The sequence below is a fragment of the Neovison vison genome, chromosome 2 (genome assembly GCF_020171115.1).
Source record: "Neovison vison isolate M4711 chromosome 2, ASM_NN_V1, whole genome shotgun sequence".
Classification (NCBI taxonomy): Eukaryota; Metazoa; Chordata; class Mammalia; order Carnivora; family Mustelidae; genus Neogale; species Neogale vison.
The window spans coordinates 230,806,933-230,829,810 of NC_058092.1; the positions used below are offsets into that span (position 1 = coordinate 230,806,933).

At 41.0% G+C, this 22,878-nt stretch overlaps 1 protein-coding gene across 5 annotated transcripts in view; it reads right to left on the reverse strand.

Annotated features, from left to right (window-relative positions):
* Positions 1 to 22,878, reverse strand: part of ATE1 (arginyltransferase 1) — a 168,904-nt gene that overhangs the window by 21,128 nt on the left and 124,898 nt on the right. The window contains exon 12 of one of the 5 annotated variants that reach the window (XM_044240652.1): positions 8,702 to 8,909. The exons of the other annotated variants lie outside the window; for them this stretch is intronic. Coding sequence (XP_044096587.1) covers positions 8,746 to 8,909 — 164 coding nt within the window. The 3' untranslated portion in view covers positions 8,702 to 8,745. Of the gene's footprint in view, positions 1 to 8,701; positions 8,910 to 22,878 lie in introns of those variants that run through there. 5 annotated transcript variants of the gene reach the window in all.

Sequence of the window (22,878 nt, forward strand, 5' to 3'; positions counted from 1 at the left end):
GCAAAAAACTAAATCTTGATCTAAACTTTCCATCCTAAACAAAGGTTAACTCATGAATCCTATGTTACATGTAAAAGTATAAAACTTACGAGGGAATATCTCTGATACCTAGGGCTTATTGAAGAGTTCATAGGACACCAAAAGCCTGATTCATAAAAGAAAAAGAAAAATATGATAAACTGGACAGCATCAAAATTAAACACTTTTGCTTTGTGAAAACCAACAAAGGACAAAAAGACAAGCTACTGAGGACTTGTATTTAAAATACATAAAGGGGAGCACCTGGCAGTTTCAGTTGGAAGAGCATGCGACTCTTTTTTTTTTTGTTTTTTTAAAGATTTTATTTATTTATTTGACAGATCACAAGTAGGCAAGAAGCGGGGGGTAGGGTGGGGTGGGAAGCAGGCTCCCTGCTGAGCAGAAAGCCCGAGGCAGGACTCGTTCCCAGGACCCCGGAAATCGTGACCTGAGCTGAAGGCAGAGGCTTTAACCCTCTGAGCCACCAGGCGTCCCGTGCACGCAACTCTTGATCTTGCGTGAATTTGAGCCCCACATTAGGTGCAGAAATTCCTCAAATAAATTTTAAAAACTTTACAAAAATAAAAAAGTATATAAACAACTCTCATAACTCAGCCATATAAAAACAAACAAGACATGGGGTGCATTTCACTGAAGGGAATATGCGGATGGCAAGTAAGCACATGAAAGGATGATCAATAGCTATTGGGGAAACACAAATTAAGACCATAGTGGGATACTGCCATCCACCTATCAGAACAGCTAAAACAAAAACAGTAACAAAACCAATGCTGGCAAGAATGTGAAGAAATATCGTCTTAAATACACGTTGGTGGTAACAGAAAATAGTACAGCCATTCTGGAAAACAATTTGGCAGCTTCGTAAGAAATTAAACATATATTTAACCCTACAACCTAGCAATTATACTCTTGGTCATTTATCTCAGAGAAACAAAAAATAAGCTTACACGAAAACCTGTTTAACAGATGTTTACAGCAGGTTTTTTGGGTGAGAGTCCTAAAATGGAAACAAACCAGATGTCCTTCAACAGGTAAATAATTAAACAAGCTATGGTACAACCATGGTCCATACCATGGACTACTTCTTAGCAGTAAGAAGGAATGGATTATTAATACATGAAGAAAGAGAGAAAGAGACACACACACACATATATTCCACCCGCCAACCCCAACCCCTCACACATATAAAGAAGGAAAGAGAGAACTCACAAAGGAAATTTAGTAAAACATCTAGAACATCTTATTGGACCATGTCTTTGTAATTTAGTTATTTTAGCATAAAAATCCCTAGTAATCTGAGATTAGTGGTCAAAGGTAGTATATTTCAGGATTTTACTTATTTTCATAAGTATAAACAAAACTATAGCATTTTATGTACAAATTTAAAATATTTTCAGATTTTATTATATATTGTGTTCTTTAAAATTATCTATCTGCTTTTGAACCTTAAGCTCAATTACTTTTCTTCTACTTCTGGTTCATAGTTCACATAATGCTATATACCAAATACACTGATCAATAAAGCCAAAGTTCAATAAGTCTGATCTGACTTAATAAAGCAATAACTCATTGTATTGACTTTTAATAATTCATTATTCAAGATGAGTAGGGGATTTATAAGATTATTTCCTTAACTGAAAAAAATGACCATATCAGGACCTTTCATTACATACTGCAATTAAGAGCGATCTCAAAATGAGGCTTTGCACATTCACTGTTTTAAAGAATCTTGAACGAATGAATGAATAGATGTCTAAAACTTCTTAACCATAAAAAACTCAAGTTTAGGCGCCTGGGTGGCACAGTCAGTTAAGCATCTGGCTCCTGGTTCAGGCTCAGGTTGTGACGTCATGGTGGTGGGATCGAGCCCCGTGTTGGCTTTGTGCTCAGGGTGGCATCTGCTTGAGATTCTCTCTCTGGCTCCCTCTGCCCCTCCTTCTCATGCTCTCTCTAAATAAATAAATAAATCTTACAAAAAAACAAACAAAACTCAAGTCTCAGAGCTAACCAGGATATCTATAAGAATGTCACTTGCCTCACTGAAGCTCGCAGAAAAAATTTAAATAAAGAAACATATAATACTAGCAAATGAAACCGAGGCTGCCAGAGAAAAATAAAGCAACCAGAATACAACGTCAAATTAGGTCCCTCAAAAATCCTCATAAAGGGCTCAGATAAGTGAAGGCCATCTCTCTCCACTATAAGTAGTGATTATTATTACTTTTAAAATTTTATTTATTTATTTGAGAGAGAGTGTGCACAAGTCGTGGGGAGGGGCAAAGGCAAAGGGAGGAAGCAGGCTACCCACTGAGCAGGGAGCCAGACGCAGGGCTCAATCCCAGGGTCCTGGGGTCACAACCTGAGGACCTGAGTGGAAGGCAGACGCTTAACTGACTGAGCTACCCAGATGCCCCTGAGTTTTCTGAATATCAAAACAAAGACAATCTGTGGGTCTCAAACCATGCTTAATGCAAACAGAGGCACTGTTTACGTAGGAAGAAAGGCCAGAAGAAGCTCCGCTTCTGGCCCCAGATTCACCAACCATGAACAATCCAGCTATCCTACAATCCTAAAGCTTTTTCTTTCTTTCTTTTTTTTTTTTTTAAAGATTTTATTTATTTATTTGACAGAGAGAAATCACAAGTAGATGGAGAGGCAGGCAGAGAGAGAGAGAGGAAAACAGGCTCCCTGCTGAGCAGAGAGCCAGATGCGGGACTCGATCCCAGGACCCTGAGATCATGACCTGAGCCGAAGGCAGCGGCTTAACCCACTGAGCCACCCAGGCGCCCCCATAAAGCTTTTTCATACTCAAAACACACTTCAGATTTTTTTTTAAAGATATTATTTATTTATTTGACAGACAGACAAAGATCACAAGTAGGCAGAGAGGCAGGCAGGGAGAGAGGAGGAAGCAGGCTCCCAGCCAAGCAGAGAGCCCAATGTGGGGCTCGATCCCAGGACCCTGGGACCATGACCTGAGCCGAAGCCAAAGGCTTTAACCCACTGAGCCACGCAGGAGCCCCTAGATTTTATTTTTAATCCCAAACAATGGTGGGAATGCAAAGGCCAGTGAACGGAATTAATGGCCATAATCAAAGTTTCCAAGATCTTTTATGCAAATTAGAGAAAATATAACTTTTTTTTTTTTTTTTTATATCCTTACCCCATCCATCCCTGGGATCTAAGCCTGCAGGGTCTGATAGAAGCCAAAGTGGTGAGACGAACGTGAAACTCTTACATCCTTTTTTAAAAATGCAAAGATTTGCATTTCTGTGGATACTGCATATCCATTTCTAATAATTTTTTAAATGTTCTCACAATTCAGAGACTAAAATGGAATGAGCAATAAATTCAATACTTAAGAAAAATTAGCAATGAGGAAAATGCATGCAGCATTTTTTTCTACTCTGGCCAACTTTGCCTGGAAAAAAACAATTTAAAACCTCAGCAATTTTGTCCCTGTAAGCCATCTTACTGTCAACTGAGTTTTTCCTTTTATTATAACCACTTAAGAACAGAGCTTTCCTCCACCCAGCTTCACTGAGGTAAACCTGACAAGTATTAGGATCGTGCATATGTAGTGTGTACCAGCATGTTATCTGGATACACGTCCACACTGTGAAATGAGTATCACCGTCAAGCTAATTAACACATCTATCAAAAGTGATTTTTCATGCAGAAAAAGCCTTTTATAGGAAGAGTATTCTGGTTGCGTTTTTCCATTTTCTCTGTGGGTAGCCTAACCAACCTGATGGTAACCTCCCTGAGGGTGGGAAGCAAGTCTTGTACTTCTCGGCTGGGGGCCCAGGCACCACATTCCCGAGATGCTGGGGATTCGGAGACCCCCACGGCGCAGTGCTGAGTGGGCATCCCGTCAGTGTTTGCGGTTCCTGGGGCTCATCTTTCTCCCACTCTAATTAATAGACAAGCAACAGAAGACAGATCTTCAGAGCAACTACCCAGCTTTCATCTGCTTTCTTGTTAATTAGTACCTCATGTTTATTACTCAGTGTCTGAATTCTCCAATTAAATCATTCTTGGATTGTTTTATTTCTGAATGTGTAATAAATATTGAAATTAATCAGGTCACAAAAGCTTTAAATTGTGTTCTGTGCTAATCCATTTTTAGGACAAGAATGGTATCTGGCATCTTCATAAAATTCCCATTAATTAACCACAGTAAACTGTACAGAAATGATGTTAACTGCAAACAACCCGTCAAACATGCCCTAGGTTTATCTGGAATAAAAGGCTGTGTCTCATGCTTCACATCCTAGTCTAGTCTATGTCTGCTTCTCCAGAGAGACTAAGAATTCTAGAAACAAAGAAACTGTGTGGGAAGTACTCATGCTCTAGACCTTTTATGAACTGGCAGAGCTGAACTGATGATTTGTACAGAAAGAAGAGTCTGGGCCCGCATCCGACAGTGAGCCACAGCCAAAGTGAATGGCGTAAGCAGCATTTAAGGATACTTCTGAGTCAGCCACGAGCTACGAGTTGCTTTGCTACTGCTCAAAGGCCCCGATGCTCAATGGTCCCTAATCCAGTGAGCATAACCTATACCTGAGTGTTTGATTCTACTGTCTTTGGATACTAGATCAGAACCCGCAATCCACTTTTGGGAAGCAAACTCCCTTTCCCGAGGTGATCAACGAAAGCAGGAAACCAAATCAGTTTTGCTGTTGCTCAGAGGAAGAAATGTTTTCTTTGACCCTCAGAGAGCCACGCAGGTTCACTGTTTTTGCTTTAATCTTACAGATCCTTCCACCCCTCTTGTGCTAGCGGGCTGGTGGACTCATCCATGCACTTCCAGAGAGCTTCTGCTGTGCTCTCACTGGGTCACATTTGCTTATGATGAAATCCATTTGTTACTTGTTGACTCAGATCTCCCCAAGAGACTTAATGCTCTTGGTTTTCACGTTCTTCATAGTGCACTGAAAAGCTCTACTTTGAAGTAAAATGTTTTAAGAATGAAAATGTGTGCACTATAATAACAACATTAAAACTCCTTTCTTGTCATTAAATAAACTAACCAGCAACCAAATGAGTTAAGGCAAAATTTCACCATCGATACATAGAACCTCTGAACAACAGAAAAATTCTCTTTTGTTCAGGTCACATTTCAGACTCTCTCCTGTTCTTCATCAGCTCTGACGGGTCTGACACAGAAACTGAGTTTTTGTCTTCCGGTTGCTCAGCTACAAGATTTATTCACAAGCCCCAAAACTTGAGACTTTCTAAAGTCCAGTTTTTTTTTTTTAATGATTTTTTTAAAAAATTTTATTTATTTATTTGACAGAAAGAGATCACAGTAGGCAGAGAGGCAGGCAGAGAGAGAGAGGAAGGGAAGCAGGCACCCCGCTGAGCAGAGAGCCCGATGCGGGACTCGATCCCAGGACCCCGAGATCATGACCTGAGCCGAAGGCAGCGGCTTAACCCACTGAGCCACCCAGGCGCCCCAAGTCCAGTTTTTTTAAAGTTTAAAATAAATCTCTAAAAACTTTTCCTGTATCTCCACTACTTCTTTTTCTCCTCCTCCTCTTCCTTTTTTTAATTTTTTAGATTTTTATTTATTTATTTGACACAGAGAGAGAGAGACGGCAAGAGAGGGAACACAAGCAGAGGGAGAGGGAGAAGCAGGCTTTCCGACGAGCAGAGAGCTCGAGGCCAGGACCCCGGGATCATGACCCGAGCAGCAGGCAGATACTCAACAACTGAGCTACCCAGACACCCCCCAACTACTTTTTTTCTAATACCTGAACTTGTTATAGAACTTTTGAGGGCAACAACACAAGATGACAGAATCAGAGGTCTTTTACAGAACAGTGTTGCTCGGTCCTTTGAATCCAAACATGTTTCTGTTACATATTTTTTTTAAATCTCAATTATTCCTTTAATGTATTTTGAAAAACAAAATAAATAAGTATGGTGACTAAAAATGAATAAAGCAGTGTTACAAAGCACTGTATTTTTAGTCCATACACACTCCTTCTCTTGAGAACAAATTGTTTTAAAAAATACAAGCTGATCCTTAAATAAGTTTGAACTGCATGGGTCCACATATACACAGATTTTTTCTTTTCCATAAATACAGTACACAACTGTGAACGTATTTTCTATTCCTTATGATTTTCTTAATATTTTTTCTAGCTGACTTTGTTGTAAGAATAGACTATACAATACATAGAACAGAACAATTACGTGCTGTTTATGTTATTGGTATGGCCAACGGTAGGCTCTTACTAGTTAAGTTTTGGGGGAGTCTGAAGTTACACGCTGATTTTCAACTGCATGAGGGGGGGAGGTACTCATATTTCCTGTTGTTTGAGGGTTCAGAAGTGTGCAGTTAAGAAAAGAATGGCTACAGTTTGTAGTGAAAGCCAGGTCTACGGTTCTAAAATTACCTCTAGCACCACTGGCAAATCAGAAAGTGCTCATAAACTCAAAGGTCCCTTCTGATTTTCCTTGCTTTCTTCAATGCAGTTTGAGTGCTTCAAGAACATGCTCAAAACGCTGGGAGGGTCTGGGTGGCTCAGGTAGTTAAGCATCTGACTCCTGATTTCGGCTTTGCTCATGATCTCAGGGTTGTGTTAGGAGATCCAGCCCTATATTGGGCTCTGCATTGGGCACAGAGCCTGCTTGTGATCTTCCCTCTCCCTGCCCCTTGCCTTTCTCTCTCTCTCTAGAAGGAAGGAAGGAAGGAACAGAGGAAGGAAAAAAGTCTCCTATTCAAAACTCCTCATTTTTAAAACGACAATGTAACACAGTAACTGATAAGCCGCATTGTGGAAGAGCCTTGGTTTTGTCAAGATTCGCAGGAATGGATTTAACCACAGGGTGTTTTTCAAAAGACATTAAGAAATAGAGTTCAATTTATAATCACTTTTCTGAAAACAGTATGTGTATTTTATAGAACAAGGATCATGCAAAGTTAGCGAACTAGCTCAAATCCCCGATTTACACTGAGTCAGTACCTCACAGCACCTAATCCCCCCGGCTCCCCGTACCCTCTGATTTCGTCAACTTGAAAGGAAGGTTTTCTGGTTTAATTCACAGTTTTGAGGAACTACCTGGCATCACTTTAAGATGCGTATCAAAGCTCCCACGTGGACAAGAATTCGCTTCAGGCTGCTAAGGCCTATACAGACAGCGGGTGGAAAAAATGCCGAGAAGTTCAAATCGTGCTAGCGGCGTCCCAGAGCCCTCCCAGGCGCCTGCAGTGCGGGCGTCCGTCAGCAGCTGCCACACGTGTCACTGACTCTTCGGAAGAGACAGATCTTCTTCATGAAGGGACTTAACTCAGATCTGAATGTGGAATGAGAACAGCGATCCTGACGCCAAGGCTTAGACCAGCGCAGTAAACTGCTGTTGTCTGCTCAAAGAGATGCCCTATGCGATTTAACATTAAGTAAGCAACAAAGAAATTAAAAAAAGAGGAAAACACAAATGGCATTTATTTAAATTTTCTCTAGCATACTCAACTCGTGTTTACTTAAAGTAAAATACTTTTTAGGGATGTCTGGGCGGCTCAGTCAGTTAAACAACCGACTCTTGGTTTTTGCTCAGGTCCTGATCTCAAGGGTTGGGAGATCAAGCCTCATGTCGGGCTCTGAGCTCAGTGGGAGTCTGCTTGGATATTCTCTCCCTCTGCCCCTTCCCACACTCACACTTACTCTCTCTCTCAAATGAATAAAATCTTAAAACACACACACACATGAAATAAAATCTTTAAAAACACATATATATATAAAATATGTGTTTAAAAACACATATATATAAAATATGTGTTTAAAAACACATATATATGTGTTTTATATATATGTGTTTTTAAAGATTTTATGTGTGTGTGTGTTTTTAAAGATTTCATTTATTTAAGTGATAAAGAGAAAGATTACAAGTCGGCAGAGAGGCAGGCAGAGTTGGGGGGGAAGCAGGCTCCCCACTGACAAGAGAGCCCCATGTGGGGCTCGATCCCAGGACCTTGAGATTATGACCTGAGCCAAAGGCAGAGGCTTAACCCTCTGAGCCACCAGGTGCCTCTAAAAATATATATTTTTAAAAAGCATCTTTGAGGGGGTACCTGGGTGGTTTGGTCGGTTAAGTGTCCAACTCTTGATTTTGGCTCAGGTTATGATCTCAGGGTCACGAGATCGAGCCCCACACTGAGCTCTATGCTCAGTGGGGAGTCTGCTTGAGATACTTTCTCTCTCTATCCCCCTCCTCCCCATATGTATGCTCTCTATCTCTCAAATAAATAAATCATAAATACATAAGTAAGCAAGTAAATACATGGCATTTTTGCATAATAAAATTAATGGACATAGTATTTCAGTCCAGGGTTTGTTAAGGGATATAAGCCTATATCCCTGCCTTTCTCCAAAGGCAGACACATCTGGAGAATCCAGATGCTTGGCAGACAAAGATAGTTACATTACAAACAAAACAAAAGTGAGGAGTTATTTTAAAAATTAGGCATGCAATTGTATAGTTTGCTAAAATACATGATAAACAATGAGATTATTGTATGACACCACATAATACAATTTGGTTTTATTTTGTACAGTTTTCAGTTAATTATCTAGCTAGGAACATAATCTTTGGCATACCTGACCAGTAAATTCACAAATTTAGGCTGTAGTAAAATATAAAAAGGTTAGACTCTTGACCAAGACAGTAGGCCACTTATAAAAACAGAAAGATCTGTGCTCACTCTGTCTGTATTTGCAGCAGCAGAAGAGAGAAAAAGAACCAGTTTGTCACTTTGCCAACAAATAAGTGACTTCTCTTACGCAGGGTCCATATATACGCGTGGATACACCGAATAAAACACAAAATGATGTACAAAACTGCTGTCTTGGTTACCAGTATCACTGGAATTAAGAAACAGAGAGAGGCCTGTCAGTCACAGACTGGTTCAAACTTGTACTAGTTTTCCCTGCCTGTAGCCTAGTTCTCACCTATACTTCCCTCAGGCTTTTGATGAGCGCGCCCATCATTTCAATCAGGCAAGTTTCATCAGACAGGCTCAAAATATCCATCTAGACCCCCCACCCGAAGCTGTCTAGGGTAGTAACTGGTCATTCAGGGCAGTAATGTGGCTGTGGCGGGCATGTTCCCTGGTCTGACCTCAGTGTTCAGGGACCCACCACACCCACTGGTTACGGTCACAAAGGACTCTCGATAACCACAACAGTGTGATGTCTACAGAGTAGTTTAAAGAAGTCTTCCCAACGACAGATATACTCTAAGATGCCTGCCCATCCCAGCCCCTTTCTATTACTCATCAGTTGTTTGCCTCATGAATATGGATTTAGAGCAATAGGGTCAGTGTGGGGCTGAAATAAGCATTTAGCACAATGCACGGACCAACAAATACTAATCACAGCACTCGCTGCTACATGGCTCCGTCTCCCAGATCAGCAGTGGAGCACAGCTGGAGCAAGAATCCAGGGCTTCTCCCCTCCCTCCTCATCTCTCGGTCGTAGAACAAAAGAAAAATACTAGAGTGCATCACATGCGCAAAGAGGAGCACTGTTCAGCACTTTTGTTTCAGCTCTGTGTTTGTGAGAAATGTGCAAATGGGTATGGTCACAAAGGAAAATCCATTTCTTATGGTGGACCACATCCAAGAGTTCGGAAAACACTCTCCTAAACTACTTGGCCTCACCCGAAACTACAGTTTGAATCTTCTGGTGTCAACAGTGGGAACAGGGAAGGTGGGTGAAAGAACACAGTGTAGCCGTGTAGTGAAATCCAGCAGGATTACGGCAAATGCTACAATGTCAATATGGTGCATAGTAGTTGGTGCTTCAGAACCACATAGCTTACATTTATGGAATGCGTTCTAGTTTTTAAGCAGTGTGATCCTCACAAAAAAATCTTAAAACATTTGGAGGTCACAAAACATACCTTCTCTGAGTGTTGAGTTTTAGAAGTTCTTTATATATATTGGACACTAAGCCTTTATTGGATATGTCATTTGCAAATATCTTCTCCCATTCTGTAGATTGCCTGTGAGTTTTGCTGATTGTTTCCCTTGCTTACAGAAGCTTTTTATTTATATAAAATCCCAATTCTTTATTTTTGTTTTTGTCTTCCTTGCCTTGGGAGCCATCTAGAAACAAGCTGCTATGGCCAATGTCAAAGAAGTTATTGCCTCTGTTCTCTTCTAGGATTTTTATGGTTTTAGGTCTCACATTTAGATCTTTAATCCATTTTGAAATTATCTTTGTGTATGTTGGTGGGAATGCAAACCAGTGCAGCCACTCTGGAAAACAGTATAGAGGCCCCTCAAAATTAGAACTAAAAATGGTTCCTTAAAAATAGAACTACTCTATGATCCAGCAATTGCACACTCCGTATTTATCCAAACACAAAAATACTAATTCAAAGGGATACGTGCACCCCGATGTTTATAGCAGTATGATCTACAATAGCCGAACTGTGGAAACAGCCCAAGCGTCCATCAACTGATGAGTGGATAAAGAAAACTCGTGTGTGTGTGTGTGTGTGTGTGTGTGTGTGTTTTACTCAGCCATTTTTAGTATATGTGCTGCCGAAGTGAGGACACGTGTTTTACTCAGCCATAAAAAAGAATGCAATCTTGTTATTTGCAAAGACACGGATGGAGTTAGAGGGTATCATGCTAACCAAATAAGTCAGAGGAAGACAAATACTATACGACTGCACTCGTATGTGGAATTCTAGAAACAAAATAAAGGGGAAAAAAAAGAGAGGCAAACGAAGAAAAAGACTCTTAACTATAGAGAACAACTGATGGTTACCAGAGAGGTGGTGGGTTGGGGGAGATGGGTGAAAACAGGTGATTAAAGAGGGCACTTGTGATGGGCACTGGGTGATGGGAAGTGCTCAATCACATTGTGTACCTGAAACTAATATAACACTGTATGATAACATTGGGAATTTAAATAAAAACTTAAAAAAATAAATTAAAAACCCATACTAGGATTCTTAACTTTATGTAGTCTGAATTTCCCACTTCACAGATATGAAACTGAGGCTGAGAACTTGTGACCTGCCTGATGTCACAAAGCTAATGTGTGACAGAACCAGAACCTTTGTCTTTATATCTCTACTTTAAATATGTTACTTGGCATTCACACTCCAGTTACCTGCTATTCTATGGTAGTAATGGTTAAGTATTAAATATAAAGTTAATAGACTGATTTTGGAAGTTGTTATTGAAAAATCAGAAAGTGCTATCAAAGATACTAAAAATTCAACTGAATATAATATTATTCAACTCTAAATGTGAATGATCCTAAGAACATGACAATGTAGTCAGTTTGTTGGTCAATATGACAATACCATCGGTTCAAAGATTTTTAGAGCTAGTTAGGAATCAATGACATATTTTTTTAAAAAAATAATTTTATTTATTTGAAAGAGAGAGAGCATGAGACGGGGAAGGGACAGAGGGAGAAGCAGATTCCCTGCTGAGCAGGGAGCCCAATGTGGGACTCGATCCTGGGACTCCAGGATCATGACCTGAGCCAAAGGCAGTTGCTTAACCAACTAAGCCACCCAGGCGCCCCCAAATCAATGACATATCTTAAGACCTAAATGCCATGCACACGACAATCAAGATATAATCTTTGGGGGCACCTGGGTGGCTCAGTTGGTTGGGCGACTGCCTTTGGCTCGGGTCATGATCCTGGAGTCCCGGGATCGAGTCCTGCATCTGGCTCCCTGCTGGGCAGGGAGCCTGCTTCTCCCGCTGACTTCTCTCCTCTCATGCTCTCTCTCTCTCATTCTCTCTCTCTCTCTCTCTCTCTCTCTCTCTCTCAAATAAACAATTAAAAAAATATATAATCTTTGGGGCTTAAGCAATGCAAACTGCAATGAGCAGACAAGAAATTTGCTGAGGAAACACCTCGTCATGGGCTATGTGTCCATTTCTTTGGGATACAGTGTCCCTGAAATGGCACTATATAGCTCTGGTATGTCTTACAACCTGGAAAAACTGAATTAAGAAGGAAAATGTTTGAGAATAAATACTACAGTACTAATAATGGTGTTGAGGAATCCAAGCATATTTGCTATTTTTGGTACTTCTAATATTTGATTGACCTGGGTCCATTAGTATAATAAACAGATTGCTCTCATGATCTCATCTGTCACCTTAACAAACATTCAATCTTCAGTCCATGAATGTGGCAAATCTCTCCATTATTTAGGTCTCTGAAGAATGTTTTGTAGTTCCCAGACTTGCAGGAGTCTTGATAAATATATATATCTAAGTAACGAATATCTTTTATGCTACTGTAAGTAGATATTTTTTAAAAATTCATTTTCTAATTGTTTGTTGCTAGTAGGTTAAAAATTCAATTGATTTTCGTGTATTAGCCTCACATCTTGCTACCTTGCTAAAATTTACTTACTAGTTCTAGTAGTTGATTAGCATACTTCTGAAAATTTTCGACATAAACAATAATTTTTGTCTCCAACAGGAAATGCATAGTTAAATAACTGATTAAGACGTGTTACTTCCAAACTAAGTAAAAATTTAGGTTTATCACCTCTATAAATTTATTACATTTATATCAGAATTTTATTTTAGTCTTTTTTTTTTTTTTTAAGATTTTATTTATTTGAGGGGCACCTGGGTGGCTCAGTGGGTTAAAGCCTCTGCCTTTGGCTCAGGTCATAATCCCAGAGTCCCAGGATCAAGCCCCTCATTGGGCTCTCTGCTCAGCAGGGAGTCTGCTTCCTCCTCTCTCTCTGCCTGCTTCTCTGCCTACTTGTGATCTCTGTCTGTCAAATAAATACATAAAATCTTTTAAAAAAAAGATTTTATTTATTTGAGAGAATGAGAGACAGTATGAGTAGTGGGGAGGGACAGAGGGAGAGAGAAAAGCAGGCTCCCCACTGAGCATGGGACCCGATGTGCGACTTGACCTCAGGACCCTGGGATCATGACCTAAGCTGAAGGCAGATGCTTACCGGCTGAGCCACCCAGGCATCCCCATTTATATGAGTATTTTAACAGACAACTGAATTATAGGGAAACATTATATTACATTTATAAAAGAAGTTTTAAAATGTTGAAAGAGATTTAATTAGCATTTTATAAATACAATCAAACATTATTCAAAAGCCCCTTAAAAAATGTTTGAAGTGGCGGGGGGGTGGGAGGTTGGGGTACCAGGTGGTGGGTATTATAGAGGGCACAGCTTGCATGGAGCACTGGGTGTGGTGAAAAAATAATGAATCCTGTTTTCCGAAAATAAATAAATTGGGAAAAAAAAAAAAAAGAATTTTATGGGAAATCATCAAACCATCTTGGAGCAAGAGAGTTATTGATTAGCTCTGTGTTTCTATTCACTGTTCCTCATATTACAAAGGGCTAGTGTCCTTGATAAATAAAGAACTTGAAATTAAAAAAAAAAATGATTGCTAAAATGTACAAAACTTACACACTGAAAACAAGATTTATAATCTGAGTTTAAATGTCTAAAGAAGGAACAGATGTTATTTTAATAAACTACACTGTAATGAACAGTAAGTTCTGAAATTAAAGTGAACCTTGGCATTGCCTTTCTTGCAAACAAAAATCATGCTCACAGGCACCTAAAACTTACTCTTCAACAGCTGATACCATTATACCCACAGATCTGAAAACCTAGTACATAAATCTTTAAAAGCTGAGATACACCAGTCTTAAAAAATTCCAAGTGGTCATTTTTTAGTGGGTTATGAATCAATGTAGTAGGTCAGGACAGCCTTTTTTTTTCTTTTTTTTTTTTAATAAAATAGCAAAGCAAATGGAGTATATCACATCTAATGAGGATAAACCTTATTTCATGAAACTTTGGTCTCAACTGCATATCTGTACGGACAGACACAACACTTGGCACGCAGGCACGTGTACAAGGGCTGTGCGCCAGGTGGAGATACAAATTGTATTTTTCCTATGGGTTGTAGTTAAAACTGAAAAAAACAAACACAGATGTCCTCAACATCACTATATACACAAAATGAGATTTTTCTAAAAAATGGTACTCTCTCTATTCTCTGTCACTTACTGATGCCCGGGAGGCACTCCCCACCGCCCCGTGTTTACATTACTGGGGGCAGCAGCCTGAGAATTATCGGTAAATGAAAAGAGGCTTCATTCAGGGACATCACCGCTCCTATATCTAATGGCACCAAGGAATGGAAATCTCTGGCAGGTCCGTCTCTGCTGCACCATGTGGTACCGGCCGCGGCTGTTGTCCTGGTTGAGTCAGTCTTCCTCAGTAAGCCTACCTTCGTTCTACTTTAGCTCCCCGAACCCCAGGCCACAGCCTGACATGCCTCTGGAACTGTAAAACCAGACACTCCTTCTTCTCTGGCTGCCATTTCGTATCCTTGATGGGTTCAGTGAGCCCGTCACTCGGTTTTCAGAGATGACCAGTCCTGTGACCCCTTCTATGACATTTTCCTCCGTTTGTCCTAGCTTTGGTTCCTTTCTAACTGACTTCAGATGCTATTACCATATTTTGACCATTTCCCTGTCAACAGCTTTAAATTCTTGCCCTTTCACAGCAATGAACAGCCTGACCAGACGACTGTCTGCCTTCTCCAGGCTGGAGACTTTCCATCTACACAATCACCCTCGCTGACTTTTTAAGTTTTATCGAAGTAATCTCTACCCCCCAATACAGGACTCGAACTCATGACCCTGAGATCAAGAGGCACATGCTCTTCTGGCAAAGCCAGCCCGGCCCCCCTCACCCTCGCCGATTTGGACAAGGACTGGCAACTGGCTCTGTCTCCCATTCTTCTTGTCCTGCCACCACCCCTGTCACTAGTACCTATTTCGAATGGAAAACAAACGGCATCGGAAGAGAAAGCTTTCAACCTGCGGCCACCCCACCGATCCAATCCCCTCACCGGTGGCACGGAGCCTTTCCTCACCCTTTCCTACAACAGACGAAGGGCCCTTACTCTCTAAGGCTCATCTTCCCGTCTGTGTGCTTGGCTTTTCTTGTGCTTCATGCCGGAGCCCTGGATATACTGGTTTCCAGCCCCTTCTGTTACCGTTACGCTTTCTCTGCCCGAACTCCCGTCAGCTTTTGAAAATGCTCAAGTCTCTCTCAGTTCTGAAGGCCTTCGGTCTTCAGATTTACCTTTCTGACGAGCGTCTTCAAAATTCAGATTATGTCACCTTCTTAAATTGAACTTCATTGATTTTTTTCAAGATTTTATTTATTTGAGAGAGAGCCGGGGGAGGAGGTGGTAGGAGCAGGGGGAAGGGGAGGGGGAGAGGCAGAGGGAGAAGCAGGGAGCTCAATGTGGGGCCTGATCTCATGACCTGAGACGAAGGCAGATGCCTAAGCAGCTGCCCCCTCTCAGTTTTTAAGCCTGGATCCTGCTTCATCCCCCCTGAGCTGAGACAGTTCTTGCTGAGCGACTCCAAAGGTGCTTCTCAAGCCCTGTCAGCAGAATCAGACGCTGCTACCGCTCCCTCTTCTTGAACATGCTTCTTGTGACTTCCATGACTCTACACTCTCTTGGCTTCTCCTGACATCTCTGGTCTCTAGTGGGGATCCTCATCTATTCGGTCACTCCACGGTGGGCTGCCTGGGGGTTCTCGCCTCAGACCACTGCTCTTCACTGCAAACAACCGCACTCACTCGTCAGGCTCCTTTGCACATTCTAATGCCGCCTTCCCAGCTCCCAGGCCCTTCATCAGTGTCGGGTCTGTAAGTCCACAGCGGCCTCCCCGACACCTCTGTTCATGTCTCCAAACACCCTCAACTCAACATGTCCAAGCTGAACTCACTGTCCCTCTCCTCCCCCGGATCTCCTGCTCCTTCCACGTTCCTCATGTCAGAAATGAAGAGTCAGCATTAATTCTGTTCCTGTCAGGCTTGACCACTCTCTTCCCTCACCCTCACCATATACAATTAACTGGCCAGTTCTGCGTGCCCCAGCTCCTGAATATCCTTAGCATGTGTTCATTCCTGTCCCAGTCCCAGCTGTCACCACCCTGGTCCAGGCCACCATCGTCCTTTGCTTAGAGCACCCACACAAACCCTCCGGGTCAGTCTCCCCACCTCCAGCCTTAACTGAGTCCTGGTCATTCTCCGCATGTAGAATAGAAATGACAGAGCTGCCGGTGTTACTCTGGTGCTTAAAAACCTTCCCTGGCCTTCCAGTGTGTTCAAGAGAAACCTCGAAGTCCTCACAATGATAGAGCCAAGTTCTTCACCAGCCAGCTGCCTCTCTCCCACCAAGCCCAGCACCCCTGCCAAACTCCAGCTGTGCTCCCTGCACCGCAGCCCCTCCCCTGCCGACCCAGGCCTTCTAAATCTGCCCGTCTCTCTTCCTGAAGCTCTTGTGTTTCCTCCCCTTAAAAATTCCAAGAGATCACTTCATCCAAGAAGCACTCCCTGCCCTCCCGTGTCCAAAACTGGACTGAGGATCCCCCGATGGGAACTAACTGCTCTTATCTCCCCCACTATGCCACTTACACACTTCACAGAACCTCCCGGGGACCTGCCAGCGTCCTCCGCTGAGCTCCCTGGCGGCTGGGATGACTAATTTACATCGTCCTCATGAAGCATAATACTGGGCTGGATAAACACGTGTTGAATGAATGATTTTATGAATTCTTCCCACTTCTGATTCTAATTCCTGGCTGGCTCCTCCAACTATTTCAAATTAGACTACCTTTTTTTTTTTTTTTTTAAATCCACTACTTTCTTCTGGTTTTGGTCCTTACTCTGTGTGTCTCGATGCCACGGACATGGTCAGCTGACACTAGGGATATGCCGTCTCAATACTTCTACATCAGACACTGCCTGGGCATTGCATCTCATCCCCTGGGCCTCGTCTCTGACTCACGCCATGACTAACGTGCACAGTTCTGTGAAGGGGAGTTGGGCAGGTCTGTCTTGCTTCCCACCTTTCCGATGCAGCAGCCTGATCTCTACTCGGACATGTGCAAATGCACAGCGCAGAGACACTACCACCCAGTGAGACCATCACCAGCCAGGGGACTGAGAAAGCCAGGGGACACATATGTCTTCCTGCGGTCCTCAGGCAGCCAATTCTGAGACATCCCTGATGGTTTCTCAAGGGGCTGCAGTGCAGTCATGTAAGTGCCGCTCCGCACCGCGCGCACCCACCATTCTGTTATCGCTCCCTCTTCCCTTCGCTAGTTCACTGTCTCTGGTCCCCACGCCTGCTCCTGGGAACGCAAGCCGATGTTTCAGGATCTGCTTCTGGAGGGAAAGCAGGCTAAATAACTCTTCAGCATCACAATTTTTACTCTTGTGTTCTTATTTTGACAGGGGTTAGTAAAACAGGTAGCTTTACTTCTTTCCCGGTTATCAACGTGTCCTTCCTATTTTCAGACAAATTTCATTTTATTATCATTGAACACTCCACAGAAGCACGAACAAGTTAAGTCTCCCATAAATGATGTCCATTTCAAATGAATGGCAGCTAGGAAAATACATTTCTTACAAGAACAGGAATTCGATCCTAGTTTCCATGTTTATATTAAAAACATTTTGCTAGCATCACATAAAAGAACACTTATAAAATAAACAGACCTTCTCATACCTTCATTTTATAGCTTGCTTATTTTTCTGCTCAGAGACTGAATATTAACAGACACAAAAGAGAATCTAAACAGTTTAAAAATACCTTTCAGACAAAGGCAGAGACTTCATTCTTATATTGAAGCTGGGTGTGAATGATATAAGAAACTTTGGATTGTTATGCTTGTCATTGGGTCAGTTCCTCTAACAGACACTGTATTATGACTAGCAAATGATGCAAGTTCTGAACTATATCACCAAAATATAGCACCAAGTATCCTTCAAGAATTTTTTTCAATTAAGCTAATGATTCATGCTCTGTTACTACAGAGGCACAAGTTAAACCAAGAATACTTACTGATAATTTGCAAGGTTGAAAAATGTTCAGTTAATTGCACATTACTTGGGGCTGATGATAAGCTTGACTGACATCCTGGGATATGATCTTTTGCCCTTTCTTTACTTATTTAATCTTTAATCATTCCATCATTTGTCAGAGATAATTTATTGGCTAAGCAAAGGTTATAAATTCTCTTTTAGCAAAGTTTTTGAATTTTTAAAATTTGTTTAAAACCAGCACGCACAGAAATCATCAATGCTTAAGGAATTTCACTGCTTTCGGGGTAGTAATAAATTTTTATTTTCATTACAATAAAGTATCCTTGTGAAGGGGTTTTGTGTCTTCTCAAAATTTTCTAAGGTACCTGGGTCAGAGTATTAAAAGAATTCTACTATTATCATACATCAGTGATAGTAATATTATTTTTATAAAAAAGCATGTGAAATCCATGCCTCCCAGCCCTGATACATTAAGTATATTCTCCATTTATAATATATGTAATGCCTAGAATTAAGATGCCACAAAGCTCCCTAACAAAAACAAGTCTCTCTCTCTCTCTTTAAAAATGATTTAATTTATTTATTTGAGAGAGAGAATAAGTAAGAGAGAGCATGAGAGGGAGAAGGTCGGGGGAGAAGCAGACTCCCTGCAGAGCTGGGAGGCCGATGTAGGACTCTATCCCAGGACTCTGAGATCATGACCCGAGCCAAAGGTAGTTGTTTAACCAACAGAGCCACCCAGGCACCCCTCTCTCTCTTTTTTTAAAAATGGATTTTATTTATGTATGATGGAGAGTGATAGCGAGAGAGGAAACACAAACGGGGGAGCTGAAGAGGGAGAAGCAGCTTCCTACTGAGCAGGGAGCCCGACGCAGGGCTCGATCCCAGGATGCTGGGATCATGACCTGAGTTGAAGGCAGACACTTAAAGACTGAGCCAGCCACCCAGGTGTCCCTAAAAACAAGTCTCTTAAATACTCTATAGATTGCCAGGTGACCCACCCCTCCTCTGTGTTTTAAAATTCACATTTTTACACATTCTGGTATTTCTGAAACCCAGATGCATCTTACAACTGATGGAGTCATAGTCTAATTGGCAACATTTCTCCTATTTTAGTAGTACATCAAATAAAGGACTGAAATTGACGACAGCTCATGTTGTTCAACAGGACATCATCGTTCATCCAGCACTTAGACAACAGTACGGGCTTTATTTTTATTCTTTAACTGACACTTTGGACAACTTCTTCATTATATAAAAAATGTCAGTTTTTTACTCAAACAAACAAACAAAACAGCAATGGAAGACACCACACAGTAGAGCGAGGCTGAATGAGCATTTCATAGACATGCTCTCAAGCATCATGATTGTGTCCAGCTTGCTGGATGGAATGATTTCGAAATGATTATTATTTATTATAGAATTAATTAAATTAAAAACTGGATGATTACAAAAGGGAATTATTTACTTAAAAAATTTATCTATTCCATCAGAAAAGAGAAAGGGATCAGAGAAATATTTCTTGAACAACTAAATGGAAACCTCAAGTCTACTTCAAACTTCTTCAGAACTACTTCAGTCTGCCTCTGGCCAGGATTCTGGCAACTTTCAGTCATTGGCTCACGTTCATGCATGCCTTTTCAGGCAAAGACTGGCTGGTAAAAATTTGTAAAGCAGTGTTTTTAAAATTTCTCTCATGCAAGACTGGCTTTAAGACACTCAAAAAAAAAAATGGGAACAGTGGTTGCAACTGTTGAATTTTCTTTAGTAATAAGTCTGTTGCACATTTTTCAGTAGAAAATGCAAATACTAAAATGTTATAATACTTTAGTGATATGCACAAATACCATAGGGAAGCCTTGTTTTCTTGCTCCTTACCATCCTCATTAAAAAATCATGTCAACTAGGGAAACCTAGTTTCTAATTTTTAAAACAGGAGTCTTATTAGTGTTACACTAACATCTAGATAAGAAAGGATATCTTTGAAGAACAGGTTAAGTGGGAAAAGACAGAAGTAACATAATGAAGTAATATTTTCACATGGATAGGGTGCATTTTGAGCTAATTTTTTTGAAAGATGTAAGGTCTGTGTCTAGATTTAGATTTTTTTGAATTTGGTTGTCCATTGCTACAGCATCATTTGTTGTAAAGACTGCGCTGGGTGGCTTAGTCCATTAAGTGCTTGCCTTTGGCTCCGGTCATGATCCCAGGGTCCTGGGATCAAGTCCCACATCAGGCTCTTTGCTCAGCCAGGAGCTTGTTTCTCCCTCTGCCTGTCACTTCCCCTGCTTGTGCTCTCTTTCTCTCTCTGACAAATTAATAAAATCTTAAAAAAACAAAACAAAAGACTAACTTTTTATACTTTCCACATCAAAACACATTCTCCGCATTCACCAAATATAAAAGACAAATTTCCAAAGACCTTGGTTCTTACTCTACCTGGCTACACATCCCAGGACCATCTTTACTAGCAACAAAGAATATATGTTTACTAAGTATCCCAACAATCAGTATCAAAGTATGCAGGTCAACCCCAAAGCCAGCTTAATTCTCTACCTATAATAATTAAAGTCACTGTCCATTTAGTTTCAAGTTCGCGCTGCAGCACACTTTTAGGGCCCCTCGGGAGTTCTGGTGATTCTGCTTTCTCATTACGTAGTATTTCCCAGTGATCAGGGGACATGGCGGCCACGGCAGGCCCTTTCGAGGGACCATGACCACAGTGTTCAGGAAGTGATATCAGGCTCGGAGAAACCAGGCAAGCAAAAACAGGTCAGAGCTCTTTCTCAACCTGATTATTTCACACACGGTCAGAGTGGGACTTGCTTTCTCCATGAGCATATGGGACAGAGACCCCAAAGGACAGAAAAAGTGCTAGGCAACCACGACAGCAAGAAATAAGAATGGAGTAAAGAGACAAACGGAACGACATAAAATAACAGACTGGAGCCCTGGAACTTCGGGGATCAAACCAGAAGAAAGCTCCTTACACTTGGATTTTCACTAACTGGCTGGTAAGTGGTCAAGTGTCCTAGAAATTCTCTAACCTGTGGAAACGCATAAAGCACTAAGACAAATTTAGGTGCCATTATTTTTACAGCAAATTTAAATTCAATATCCTTACTAATATTGTGACTTAGACAAATTAAGAAATTTCTTACAAACATTTCACATTATGTATAGAAAAGAGGGAGAGAAATGTAGACGAATCTGTGGTAAAAGGACTCTACTGCTGCAATTATCAGTAGAGACAGAAGTAAAGACCATTCTAATTAGCTCCTTAAAATCAATGCTAAAATCAGTACTTATAAAAAAAGAGAGGGCAATATTTGGGTCAAGATTATTTTAAATCTCTGATTATAAACAAGTATTCGCTGGTATTTTTCCCAATAAATGATATCTGAGGGGGTCAGTGACAAAATATTCCCTCGTGTCCTAAGGATCAACTGAGGTCACCCGGGAGGCACCAAGGGATGGCACACAGGAAGTAACATACACTCGGTGACGTCGTCTCTGGTTACAAATTTGGAAGCAAAAGGATTTTACTACCAACAATAAATAACACAACACCTGTACAACATTAAGAGTCAAATCAAATCATAATTCATCATGGTTCTAAAACGAACCCCAAAACATCTGGTTTACTCTGTCAACGATGCTTGTAAATATCCATGTCGGACCCAGCCCACCACCCAACTCCTGGCATTTGTGTGCGGAACCCCAAATCCGTGGTCAGGGAGTTTCCTACCTTCCGAAAAGGAGGAAGCAACACACAGCATTCAGTAAAAACAAGAAAAGTGTGAAGGAGGATTCCTGCTGTTTTTTAAAAAATGTACACCGGTGCATAGAGAAAAAAAAGATCAGATGGAAAGCATAAAAACACTGACGTGATTACTGCCATATAGAGAGACGATAGGGTCATTTCAATTTCTTCTTACCAGTGGTTTTATGTACTTGGATAAATCTACTACTGCTGTTCACAGTAAACATGTTTAAAAGATAATTTAAAACAAGAAAAGCAAAATGTGTGATGAAGAATTTTTAAAATTCTATACATATCCGACTACTAATCTGATAAGCAATCTAACAGATTTTTACTTAAAAAAAAAATAAATAAATAAAAAATCAGATGAGAAACTTCTAAAATCCTTTCTTTAGAGCCAGCAGAGGTCCTGAATTCAAAAACAAAAGACCTATTCATGAACAAAGGGATTTCTTTAGAGTTTTTCAAGTCGCTTCTGTTTGTCAGCTTCCTCCCAATACATTAAAGCAGTAAATACAACAGGTTTTTACCATTCTGCAGACTTCCTAGTTAAGAAAATAACCATATAACCCAAACCTCCAAAATGTGGTGGGTGGGGGAGGGGGAAGGTTGAGGGCAAGGAAGAATAGCATTTCCAGAGGCTAACAATTCAGGATAGAGGGAAATGTAATTTTTCTTACAAGTGGCCCCGATGCACCTTGTAGCCAAGTTTTGTTTTACAGGGACCCATGGTGATCGGCTGTGCCTTCTGCAGAGCAATTTAACTACTGAACAGCTGGGAGAAGAAACAAGATTTAGGGGGCCGTACGGGGGTGCGGGGAGCACCATACCGACTCGCAATGGTGTCCGTATTAAGCTCTGTATTTTGTCTGAGTCAGAGTTTGGGTCACATAAGAGTAAAACTGGCCCGAGAGAAGAGAACAGTTTCTCACAGATTGGCGTTTAAATCTCAAATGACCGTGTTTCACAGCATGCCCAATACACTCTGGCGTGTAACTGCATTTTAATTTCCTAAAACCACAGGACAGAAGTCTGATTTCAAATAGTGTCTGGACTGTGATATTCAATACTGACAGAACTGTATGGTGTTCTCTGGAAAGTTGCAAAGATTCAGCATATGGAAAAGGATCTTCCTTTTGTTTGGAGCACTATTCTTGGAGAAAGTTCCTCCTCTGACTTTTGTAA